Below are 13,461 nucleotides of genomic sequence, written 5' to 3' on the forward strand. Positions count from 1 at the left end.
TGAACGTAAACAGTTGAGAAATAAAATGCATGTGTACAGTATGTTCAGTATATTGCAGGATTCCTCAAATCCGGCCCTGGATCTGTGCATTCACATGAAGAACAAAGAAGAAAATAATCTGTAATGGCATTTTTTTCGGGGAATCCTTGTTTCTACAGAAATGAAAAGTCATGTAGGAGATCTCAAATTTGATTGATTTGCTCAGGTTAACATCTGCTTTTCAGGTGATTCTTGTAAGAAAAAGACCCCAATAATCTCATCTAAAGATCTCAACAAGTTCTCACATATGCCAAAATAGCTTTAACTTTAAATTAATAGCAGATATCTCAAATTCTAATTCTTTTCTACATAAATACTACAACTAACACAATGTCTATGTGCTTGCAACTTACATGCAGTCGTGTAAAAACAAATCACACACATTTCATTTTTTTCCATCTTTAATTTTACAAATCTGTCAGGAACATTTGTTGAGAACAACCTCATCTCATTTGTCTGGAAGAAAATGAAACACTTGAACAATTCTTAATACTTTTGTGTTTTGATCTAAATGATTTAACTGAGCTGATGTGGGTAAAACTGCAAAAAATATATACTGTCTGCAAACTTTTTCAGTATTCTGTCAAATTCAAATGCAAACTTCAGTGTGAGTAAAATAACCGGATAAAAACAACATCCTCTACTATAGAAAAGGGATTAGCTGACTATAAAAATGTATGTTACTTTTGCATTTTAACTTACCATTCACATTTGTGTGTGTGTGTGTATGTATATATATATTTATATATATATATATATATATATATATATATATAAAAAACGTAAGAAATGCAAATCTTTCGATACCAGCTACACATAATTCTTTGTACCATTGCCTCACTGAAATGTCATTTTAAATTACAAAATAAACATTATGAATCATTATCGTTTCTACTGTCATCATTAATATTATTATCTCTTTATTATTTTGATCTTTTTTTTTTTTATCCTTTTGATTCTTTTCAAGTCAATAAATTAACACACTATCTCTTTCCCTGAAAGCCAATACGTGACTGTGTCAGCAAGTGAGAGTTGAGCAGGACCCGACATTATAAACATTTCCAGGAAGATTTTCCACGCCCGGATTCAAACCAGCAAATGTGTCTGGAACATATACACCAAAATAAGAGTTTTGTGGCTTTTAGTGCATGTTTGTTAGTTTTGAGATCATCTAAAATGCTAGTGAACTCCTAATAGAAGACAAAGAAAAGAAACTTCCTGTTTTAACAGGAAATACCTCAACACACACACACACAAAAATGCATTTTTCATGCAGTCTTTAATGTCGAGTCCTGCTGTATATGTGCGAATGGGAATGTAATAAAAACATCTAGACATGTCTACATCCATTTCTGACTGAAAAAGAGGGAAAGGGGAGGAATTGTTCGGAAGTCCATACAAAAAATAATTCATTGTAAATATATAATATATATTTTTACATATTTGAATATATTTACAAATATACCCAGCACTATATACCATGTATTATTATTTTTTTTTTAACCAATAAGGATAACTGCTTGGGCTTGTGTACGATAACTGCGTTATCACGGTAAAAACGGAGCATTTCAAAATAAAAACATTGTAAAATCCAACCGGAGGCAGTGATATGTTTTCTTCTTCTTGTTTCCATATAGTACTCGTTTCCTATTTTCTCCTTTTTGTCTTGGTTTTAGTCTCCTAAGAGTTCTGTCCACGTGCTCCGTTTCATTTCACTTGGGAACACAGACTCCTGGAATGCCAAGCAACGGAATGACGGCAAGATTGGAAGAGAATTCCAACATAAACGGAAAAAAATTCAGCAAAATAAGCAAAGAGGTGGGCCCTTGGGAACAGTCACTTTTCTTCGGTCCTCGTCCTCTTCTTAAGAGCTTGGTCACGTGTTTTTGTGCGCGCAAGTGTGTGTTTCCACAAAAAAAAAAGCACCTGCGCTTCACACACTTCAGTTTCTTTCCGGAAAAGCAGCACTGAGGCCGAGTCTCAGCCTCCCTCGGCACACTCCCAAAGTCCAGCGGGAGCTTCGCCGGGAGTCTTGAGGCAGCGTACGGTTCTGGGTGGGTCGAAGTGAGCTGTGGGTAAAAGTCTTTCACTCTTTTGGAGAACTGGAGGTGTAGCTTGGATGTGGTGGGTCTGGAGGACGTTGAAGGGGCTCATGTTTTTATGCCTCCGTTGATGTGCTGGTACTTGGGAAGGCAGGGCTCGTCTGCTAAGGGGTCGTGGGAGAAGACGGAATCGTCTCCGGAGGAGCAGGAGCTGCGTGTGTCGGGGAAGCTGGGAGAGTACTGCTCCACCGGGGCGCACAGGTCCAGATACTCCTGCAGACACACAGATGAAGCTGTCAGTATATATACACATGAAGAGACCGGTCGTGATTCAACTAGAGCTGCTGCATTTAATAGAGGGGAAATGATCATTAAAACAGCTGCAGCCAAATTATATTTCAATTAGACAATTAGGAATGGAGAACCCTCTCCAGGAGAAAAATGCATTTTATTTTAGTATCATTTATAGTTTTTGTTCATATTTTGAATAAGATTTTAGTTTTGACATTTTTAGTGAAATTGCAAGGGTTTTTTTAGTTTTTTTTTTTTGTCTATACATAGTTTACATATTTGTATATATAGTTTTTTCATATTAACATAAACCTACTTGTGATATTGATTTCAAAAGATTTTTTAATATTTTTGAAAGAAGTGTCTTCTGCTCAACAACGCTGCATTTAAAAAATACAGTAAAAATTGTGAAATATTATTACAGTGGAAAATAGCTGTTTTCTATGTAAATATCTAGTAAAAATTTAATTTATTCCTGCGATAAAAGCTGAATTTATTTGATTAAAAATACAGTAGAATTTGTGAAATATTATTTCAATTTAAAATATCTGTTTTCTATGTGAATATGTTGTAAAATGTAATTTATTCCTGTGATCAAAGCTGAATTTATTTTATTAAAAACACAGTAAAAATTGTGAAATATTATTTCAATTTAAAACAGCTGTTTTCTATGTGAAAATATAGTAAAATGTAATTTATTCCTGTGATCAAAGTTGAATTTATGATTAAAAATACAGTAAAAATTGTGAAATATTATTACAATGGAAAATAGCTGTTTTCTATGTGAATATATAGTAAAATGTAATTTATTCCTGTCATCAAAGCTGAATTTATGATTAAAAATACAGTAAAATTTTTCAAATATTATTACAATGGAAAATAGCTTTTTTCTATGTGAATATCTAGTAAAGTATAATTTATTCCAGTGATCAAAGTTGAATTTATTTCATTAAAAATACAGTAAATATTGTGAAATATTATTACAATTTAAAACAGCTGTTTTCTATGTGAATATATAGTAAAATGTAATTTATTCCTGTGATCAAAGCTGAATTTTCCTGAAATACTCATTACTTCAGTGTCACATGCTCAACAAACATTTATGATTATTATCAATGTTGAAAACAGTTTTGCTTCATATTTTTGTTGAAATTGTGCTACATTTTTTTCAGCATTTATTTAAAATAGAAATCTTTTCTAAATGTCTTTACTGTCACTTTTGATCAATTTGCTGAATAAAAGTATTAATTTCTTAAAAATAAATCTTTTTAACACCAGTGTTTATAATCAAACAATTATTTATAACTCAAATAATACTTTCCGCTGTGGTTCACCAGCAATAACACTCGCTTCCTTCAACATAAAGTGCGCTCAAATGTTAGAACACTCAATCCGAGTTTAACCGAGCTGGAAACCACGTCTGAACAGAACGTCGTCAAGTCCAACCAATATCTGGATATCGAAATTCACTAAATCAGTAACAGAAGGGACCACACCTGAAGACATATATATATTTGAAATACATCACATAAACATCCAATGCACTCGAATATACAAGTATAAGAAAAATGTACAGAAGAATGTTTTTCCTGGTTCATTCCTCAAACAAAATTGGAGCCATTTTCTCTTTGTGGCTGGTACTAAGCTATTTGACTAGAGGAAGAGGGGGGTTTTAGGTTGCTGAAAATGAGTGTTGGATTGAACTCTCGCTGCTCAACACAAGGCAGCTCACATTACTAAAGACCTTCACATCTGTGAGCAGTTTAAGACGGGGGGAAGAAAGCAGAGGCACTTTATTACATTTCTAAAGTTCAAAACGGCGAGCAAGAGCGGGTCTTTTGGCATCATCTCTGTTCCACGCCTCGATCCCCCCTTCGACAAGTTCTGACAGATTTCCATCCCTCATCCCACCACACGGATATCATGGATGACAGCTAGAGAACGGAAAGTATCGTCTAGCGTTCCGACACAGGAATCAATCTGACAATTGAGCAACGCTAGGTCCGAGCTCGAAAACTGGATGAAATCAAGCGCGTGCAACTCTCGACCTGTAAAAGCGGTTTCCTTCCCCTTGCGGATCTTGCGAAACGTTGTGAGCTGGAGCCAGTGTTGGCATGGGTTTGATGAATCCCAGAACTATAGGGAAAGCGTGAATGGTTGGGAGTCTGTTTATTCAGCGTGTGTAATTGTGTGCGCGTCTCACCTCATTGGTTGCCAAAGTGAGAATGCGGTCCAAGTCCTCAACCAACTGTTTGAATGTGGGCCTGTGGGAGGAGATCGCATGCCAGCAGTCCTTCATCATCATGTACCTGAGAAAAGACAATGTGACATCATCTATTTATTTCTTTGCTTTGTTTTTGGTGCAACCATTTGAGTAATCAGACATGCTATGGTGAATATAGCTGGTTCGATGAAAGGGCAACTACTGCAACGTCTCATTTTCGGCAGTAAATCAAGGTGAAAGTTTGTTAGGTCATTGACATTATGGCTGGTAGATTAGGGAGAGAAGGAGCTCATTGCTATCAGTGCTGACCAATGACTGCCACTGTGACATTACAATCTTTCGGATGTTCTCAGAAGCTGCAAAGAGTAGAGCTAATTCACACTAGCTGAGAAACGAGCTTCAAGTCGACATAAACAGAATTGTATCATTTTACTTATGAAATGCAAAAATGCATTGCACTAAATGCATAAAGACAAAAAACAATGGTAGAAAAGAAAATGACTAACAGGATGCTAGCTTACCTAAAAAGGCAGAAAAAGTATATGATTAGTAGGGAAACTAATTACCTCATTCTTAACCTCAGAATGACCCCATACATAAGCGTGTCAAATTTGGTGAAAATATCTCATTTTCGTTTAGGATATATAGATATTTTTTATGTATGAACACATAAAAAAATACCGACACCTGACTTTGATTGCATTTTTATTTTTTTTTTTGCCACTTACTATCAAAATTTTGACATTTGGCCATTGGTGTATAGTTAAAGACCTATGTTTTCGGTTTTCCTATGGTGGTTTCGTCTCGATCTGACTCGATCTGAATGGTTTCTAAGATATTTGCGAATGTTGTTTAAATGCTAAATCACAACATTGCACAAACCATAAACCTAGCAAGTTTGGACTCTTTAAGGATTTGGGATGACTCCACTGAAAATAAGTCAACCACATCCAAAGTTATAAGAATGTAAAAACAAAATTTCGCCACTAGGTGGCGCTATCCCAAAACTTCTCAGATTCCTTGAGCTGATGACCCATACCAAGTTTCGTTATGATATGTTCATGCGTTCATAAAATACAGTATTTTACTACAAAATTCAAAATGGTATCATCAAATCTAACGAGACCACTTTTATGATTTTAGGACAAATCGTTCAGAAGTTATAAGCAAAAACATAAATTTTTCATATCTCCAGACCAGTAGGTGGCCTCAGGTCATACTTGTGATAACATAGACCAAGTTTGGTCTGAATATGATAAAGCATTGAGGAGATACAGCCTTACGTCTATTTTCGCAAGCGATATTTGAAATTCATTTGTACGTTTTTTGAAAACGGTTTGAGAAATCAACTTGAATTCCACAACATTTTGTTGACATGGTCTGAAGATGATCTGGTCCAATTTTTGTGAAAATTGGAGCAACGACCGAGGAGGAGTTCAAAAAAGTGGCGGAAAAATCAGAGGAAAAATGTTGTTTCTAGCCCTTACGGTTCAAAAGTTATTAGCATAAATATAAGTGCAAGTTTGGACAGTTGGTGGCGCTAGAGCGATTGAGTTAGAGACTTCAAATTTGCTATGGTGAGAATTTAGACTGTCCTCTATCAGTGTGCCAAATTTCATAACTTTCCCACAAGTGGTCCTATAAGCTGACTTCCACAAAGTAAGGAGAAGAAGAAAGACAATGGATACAATAGGTGCCTACACACCTTCAGTGCTCGACCACTAACTATCTCACTGAAAAGGTAAATCCAAATCAGAAAAAAAGGTTAGCAGGACACTAGTTTAACTAGTCATGTTGAATGCAAGTAAAAATGACAAAAGTGTGGCTTAAACTAACAGCCATGCTAAATTGTTCCAAATTCAAATAGATTTCAGTGATTAGTAATGATTGCTAATACAAACCATGTAAACCATGTTTGAGAAATGAACACTCACAACTCGTTGGTGCAGTTAGCAGGTTTGTCCATGCGATGACCCTCTTTTAGCAGCTTAAACAGCTCCTCGACAGGTATTCCAGGATACGGAGAACCGCCGAGCGTGAAGATCTCCCACATTAAGACCCCGAACGACCAGCTGGAAGAGACAAAAACACATTCATCAGATCACTTTCCCAGTAGAACGCACAGCAAACACGTTCCTCTTGTGGTTCATATTACACTTTCAATCAGTGTTTTGACTGTAAATACAGTCAGAGTATATCGGCATGCAATTGAAATGTTGAACAATCAGCATTTTGTACAGTTATTTAAGGGAGCCTCTTCTGTGGTACCATCACTTCACTATCCCCAAAATTTGGATGAGGAACGCTCTGTGAAATGAAGCCAAAAATCCAAATTTGATCCATTTACAGTGGCGATATTTGTTGGCGCCAACAACGCAGTAGCTGTTGGGGTCTAAATGCGGTCTTTCTGTGAGCGTCTCAGACTGTGGGACCGCTCTTACACGACTCAAAGCTGGCTTTTGTCCTCCATGGAACGCCACAATGACACATATTGTCCAGCCAAAACAAACATTAGCGAGACCCACAGGAAACAAACGTTCAGAGGGCGGAAGATTGCAGCGGGGAATGATTTTTCATCACGTGCCAATTCCATGTTGCTTCATCTAAGACCGGGGGGGACAAAATATACTCAAATGATGATAAGAGTTTTCTCAGAGGGTTCCACACCTTTGACTCATCATATGAGAGTTGAAAGGGTCCCAAAATAGGCCAACGGTCATGCAGAGCCAGAAATCCTTATCATCTGCATAAGCTTTTATTTATCCTGCTGAGCTAGTAAAAGCGTTTCACAATCACAAGATATAATGGTTTAAAATCATCAATGCATTACACAATGTGCTTGAGAAACATCTCTACAAACACACACACACGCAGACTATAGAAAAGAAAAAGCGAGATCTCCGTAAGTTCTCAATTGCTTCTTGTAATGAGATTCAAAGAAGAGCAAAATGAGACTTCTGCTTCTCAGATGTTTCTCCTGAAAAAAAAAAAATTCCAAGAAAATGTCTCAAAATGTTCTCAGATACCAAAGTTTGCAATCAAAACTCAATATGAACTCCAATATTTCGTCCCTCAAGTTGTTGAACACAAAAGATGATATTTTGAAGAATTTTGAAGTTGATGGGCCTCATTGACTATAGAAATCAGTGGGATCTGTCAACTGTCTGGTTATCTTCAAATATCTTCTTTTGTGTTCAACAGAAGAAAGAAACTAATACAGGTTTGGAATAACTTGAGGGTGAGTAAACGATGACCGAATTTTCATTTTTGGCTGAACTATCCCTTTAAGTCTCTCTGAGCAACACAATGTATCTTTCTGGTGACCTGTAGCAATCACAATACACAAAGCAAAGCACAAAGACTCTCTGCTTTGGTTTACTCCTGCGGTTACCTGTCCATGTGTTTGTTTACATAATCAGTTACTTTGTTTGTCTTCTTCTCGTCTTTATCTAGCGCCGCATCTTCTCTGACATGTTTGCCAAATTCATCAACTCTATTCAGTCACCCCATGTAACCGCGGCTAACCTCCCCATGATCAATCACTCACACTGAGAGCACAGAAAGGGTCATTGCAATGCCCTCTTGAACCCTCACGCTTCAATGCAATAAGCCGCAATCAGCGTGCATGGAAAAATACAGGCATCTACTATTCTACTAGACTTTGCTTGCCAATTAGCAATGATTGAATCTTACAAAAATTCACCTCAAAATTAAAAGAAAAAAATAAGAAATTATATTTTGCATGAAGAAAACATGCTTAACTGTAATGGACAGGGGTCAGCATGGGCACCCTGACTGGTCTGCAGCTCCATACGCAACAAACTGATGCACTGTGACACCTTTCTATCAGAACCAGCATTAACTTCTGGAGCAATTTGAGCTACATTAGCTCGTCTGTTGGATCGGACCACACGGGTCAGCCTTCGCTCCCCACGTGCATCAATGAGCCACAAACTGAGCCACAATATATATGTATATATATATCATGGGCGACACCTTACTAATCTAATATAGCTGACCTTGCATGAGGCCGGATGAACCTTAACCATAAAAGCCATCAATTTAACACCCTAAATAAACAGGAAATCCACACACATGCATCCATATTTCCATTTTTGCAAGCTCTGCAACTTACATCATCCCATTCCCCGGGGGTCTTGTTTGTCAAAACATGCCAATTTTTATTATAATTTATGTATTCACTTAATATGATGTCATATATAGATTGTGTCTGCCTCTGAGCCAATCAGAGAGCTCTGGACCTTGGCGGAGACAAAAGATTCAAGAGTTTGCCATCAATAAGAGTCTCTTTGCTATTGATTTCATTTTACTGCATGGACCACACAAAGAGCGGACACACAGATAATGACCACAACACACACACACACTTACAACATATTTCATTAGGGGTGGACAGTATGGCCAAAATCTTAAATGATAATGTCTGTTTTTGTGCATTCCAATGCATTAAGTACTAGACAAATTAAAGATTGATTGGGTGCAAACCAAAAGATCAGATTATTAATAACAAAAGAATGTAGAAATGACTGCAGCCCAAGCACACGACCAAAACTTCAAAACGTCCCGCAGAGGCTGCCTGAAAATCCAACATGCACCAAAGCGTAACTTCCGGTTCGTTTCATCTCTTTACGAGAAGTAAGCTTAAAATGAGATGAAACAAGCATGTACGAACGGATAAACGCAAACTCAAATGACAAGAAACAGGATTATTTCACTCTATGGAAAATAAAAAGAGGGGAAGAGACTTTCAAGTGTTCAGAAAAAGAAAAAACAATGAGACAGAGAAGAGCTGGAGAGAGGACGGAGTGAAGGGAAGATCGTGGGCATTTCCGTCCAGGCTCTGGGAGGTGAGAGTCTGAAGGGCTTTGAAGCTGCGCAGATTAGTAACACGGCACTGGCCGCAAGTCGAGCGTGAAATCTCTCGCTTTTCGGTGTAGCGCTGGCCGCGAACAGCCCTTCTTCTTTCTCCGCCTAGCAAAAACACTTCCTTAACTTTCCACCACTTTTCAGAAGGGAATCAATTCTCGTTCCCTGAACTCACCTGCCAGCAGTTCCTATTCATTCCCAAACTACTCGCTTTATACAATCACACAGCGACTCCAACCACAGTAGAAGTGTTTTCCTGCTCTCCAAATCTATCGAAAACTCACTTTTTCAATTTTTTTGAAAAAGGACAAACATCTCTAACAGTATCATTTTCAAAAGCGTTCCTTCAAAACCACTGTGCAGAAGTAATATCGTAATAATCGGCTCAACTCTTCACATATACAGTTGCACTTACATGTAAATGTGCATCATATGTTCACATGCTTATGGTTGTGATGTGTGAGGTTTATTTGCCATCACTTAGGTTCAGTAAATAACATGCATGGACCAATGAAGAGTTTGGGTCATAAACCTCAGCAAAAGCTCAATAATAATCTTGTTTTCCATGATATCTCTACTTAAAAATGAAATGGTTGACTTACACATCACTCTGGTGCGTGTATACTCGGTCGAACAGCGCCTCTGGAGCCATCCATTTCACGGGCAGACGACCCTACAGACATCAATAGGAGAAAAGGTCAAAGACGGTCGACACACAACAACATCCAACTCACATCTTTATCTGCACGAGACCCTTGTTAGCCTGAAATTTCATTAAGCCCCAAACAGCCAGTAATGATTGGGAATTAAATCCTGGTGGGACGTATCGCAGAACTCTAATTTCCCAAAGGAGTCATTGCGGGTTTATAAATTGAGGCTGGTGGAGAAGATACAAGAGTCAATGGCATTTACAGTGCTAGATCCAATAGGAAGGGCTCCGAGTTCACAATCTCCTGGCTCACAGTGTTTTATTTAAACAGGGTTGAACTAGTGTAATTGAATCTAACCCCAGCCATTAATCAGTCATCAGTATCGCTCAATCTGGGCTCTGCTCGTTGTTTTAATAATGCCAAACTATGTTTAAAATTTCCATGGCCAGATCTTGGTGACCTTGATAAGAGCTAAGAAATAAATCAGGACTAATGCAGTACTGGTGAATTAAAGGGATAGTTTGCCTAAAAATGATATTCCTCCATATGAATTGAGCGGTTTAGTCCAAATATTCTGATGAGACACAATCGCTTCATATGATGAACAGATTGAGTTTAGGCTTTCATTCACATATAAACATTCATCAACACACACATCAGTTGTGGTAAATGGAAGCTCAAGCATGTTTTCTTGACCAAAGGAGTTCATTCTGGTGTTACGCAGCACGTTTAAGCTTCACAAGAACCAATGACGTTCATTCTCGTGTTACGCAGCACGTTTGAGCTTCACAAGAACCAATGAGGTTCATTCTCGTGTTACGCAGCACGTTTGAGCTTCAGCAAGAGCCAATGAGGTTCATTCTCGTGTTACGCAGCACGTTTGAGCTTCAGCAAGAGCCAATGAGGTTCATTCTCGTGTTACGCAGCACGTTTGAGCTTCAGCAAGAGCCAATGAGGTTCATTCTCGTGTTACACAGCACGTTTGACCTTCAGCAAGAGCCAATGAGGTTCATTCTCGTGTTACGCATCACGTTTGAGCTTCAGCAAGAACCAATGAGGTTCATTCTCATGTTACGCATCACGTTTGAGCTTCAACAAGAATCAATGAGGTTCATTCTCGTGTTACGCATCACGTTTGACCTTCAACAAGAATCAATGAGGTTCATTTTTGTGTTACGCATCACGTTTGAGCTTCAGCAAGAACCAATGAGGTTCATTCTCGTGTTACGCATCACGTTTGAGCTTCAGCAAGAACCAATGAGTTTCATTCTCGTGTTACGCATCACGTTTGAGCTTCAGCAAGAACCAATGAGGTTCATTCTCGTGTTACGCATCACGTTTGAGCTTCAGCAAGAGCCAATGAGGTTCATTCTCGTGTTACGCATCACGTTTGAGCTTCAGCAAGAACCAATGAGGTTCATTCTCGTGTTACGCATCACGTTTGAGCTTCAACAAGAATCAATGAGGTTCATTCTCGTGTTACGCATCACGTTTGACCTTCAACAAGAATCAATGAGGTTCATTTTTGTGTTACGCAGCACGTTTGAGCTTCAGCAAGAACCAATGAGTTTCATTCTCGTGTTACGCATCACGTTTGAGCTTCAGCAAGAACCAATGAGGTTCATTCTCGTGTTACGCATCACGTTTGAGCTTCAGCAAGAACCAATGAGGTTCATTCTCGTGTTACGCAGCACGTTTGAGCTTCTTCAAGAACCAATGAGGTTCATTCTCGTGTTACGCATCACGTTTGAGCTTCAACAAGAATCAATGAGGTTCATTCTCGTGTTACGCATCACGTTTGAGCTTCAGCAAGAACCAATGAGGTTCATTCTCATGTTACGCAGCACGTTTGAGCTTCACAAGAACCAATGAGGTTCATTCTCGTGTTACGCAGCACGTTTGAGCTTCTTCAAGAACAAATGAGGTTCATTCTCGTGTTACGCAGCACGTTTGACCTTCAACAAGAACCAATGAGGTTCATTTTCGTGTTACGCAGCACGTTTGAGCTTCAGCAAGAACCAATGAGGTTCATTCTCGTGTTACGCAGCACGTTTGAGCTTCAGCAAGAACCAATGAGGTTCATTCTCGTGTTACGCAGCACGTTTGAGCTTCAACAAGAATCAATGAGGTTCATTCTCGTGTTACGCAGCACGTTTGAGCTTCAGCAAGAACCAATGAGGTTCATTCTCGTGTTACGCAGCACGTTTGACCTTCAACAAGAACCAATGAGGTTCATTTTCGTGTTACGCAGCACGTTTGAGCTTCAGCAAGAACCAATGAGGTTCATTCTCGTGTTACGCAGCACGTTTGAGCTTCAACAAGAATCAATGAGGTTCATTTTTGTGTTACGCAGCACGTTTGAGCTTCAGCAAGAATCAATGAGGTTCATTTTTGTGTTACGCAGCACGTTTGAGCTTCAGCAAGAATCAATGAGGTTCATTTTTGTGTTACGCAGCACGTTTGACCTTCAACAAGAACCAATGAGGTTCATTTTCGTGTTACGCAGCACGTTTGAGCTTCAGCAAGAACCAATGAGGTTCATTCTCGTGTTACGCAGCACGTTTGACCTTCAACAAGAATCAATGAGGTTCATTTTTGTGTTACGCAGCACGTTTGAGCTTCAGCAAGAACCAATGAGGTTCATTCTCGTGTTACGCATCACGTTTGAGCTTCAGCAAGAGCCAATGAGGTTCATTCTCGTGTTACACAGCACGTTTGACCTTCAGCAAGAGCCAATGAGGTTCATTCTCGTGTTACGCATCACGTTTGAGCTTCAGCAAGAACCAATGAGGTTCATTCTCATGTTACGCATCACGTTTGACCTTCAACAAGAATCAATGAGGTTCATTTTTGTGTTACGCAGCACGTTTGAGCTTCAGCAAGAACCAATGAGTTTCATTCTCGTGTTACGCATCACGTTTGAGCTTCAGCAAGAACCAATGAGGTTCATTCTCGTGTTACGCAGCACGTTTGAGCTTCTTCAAGAACCAATGAGGTTCATTCTCGTGTTACGCATCACGTTTGAGCTTCAACAAGAATCAATGAGGTTCATTCTCGTGTTACGCATCACGTTTGAGCTTCAGCAAGAACCAATGAGGTTCATTCTCATGTTACGCAGCACGTTTGAGCTTCAGCAAGAACCAATGAGTTTCATTCTCGTGTTACGCATCACGTTTGAGCTTCAGCAAGAACCAATGAGGTTCATTCTCGTGTTACGCATCACGTTTGAGCTTCAGCAAGAGCCAATGAGGTTCATTCTCGTGTTACACAGCACGTTTGACCTTCAGCAAGAGCCAATGAGGTTCATTCTCGTGTTACGCATCACGTT

The 13,461-nt window shown here is 38.9% G+C and overlaps 1 protein-coding gene across 2 annotated transcripts in view; it reads right to left on the minus strand.

Annotated features, from left to right (window-relative positions):
- Positions 1 to 439: 439 nt before the first annotated feature.
- fgfr2 (fibroblast growth factor receptor 2) overlaps positions 440 to 13,461 on the minus strand; it is a 66,218-nt gene continuing 53,196 nt past the window's right edge. For both annotated transcript variants that reach the window (XM_067385574.1, XM_067385575.1), the window contains exons 15-18: positions 10,086 to 10,156; positions 6,531 to 6,668; positions 4,576 to 4,681; positions 440 to 2,354 (exon numbers count right to left, since the gene is read on the minus strand). In XM_067385574.1, coding sequence (XP_067241675.1) covers positions 2,190 to 2,354; positions 4,576 to 4,681; positions 6,531 to 6,668; positions 10,086 to 10,156 — 480 coding nt within the window. In that variant the 3' untranslated portion in view covers positions 440 to 2,189. The remainder of the gene's footprint in view (positions 2,355 to 4,575; positions 4,682 to 6,530; positions 6,669 to 10,085; positions 10,157 to 13,461) is intronic.

The sequence above is a fragment of the Chanodichthys erythropterus genome, chromosome 5 (assembly GCF_024489055.1).
Source record: "Chanodichthys erythropterus isolate Z2021 chromosome 5, ASM2448905v1, whole genome shotgun sequence".
NCBI lineage: Eukaryota > Metazoa > Chordata > Actinopteri > Cypriniformes > Xenocyprididae > Chanodichthys > Chanodichthys erythropterus.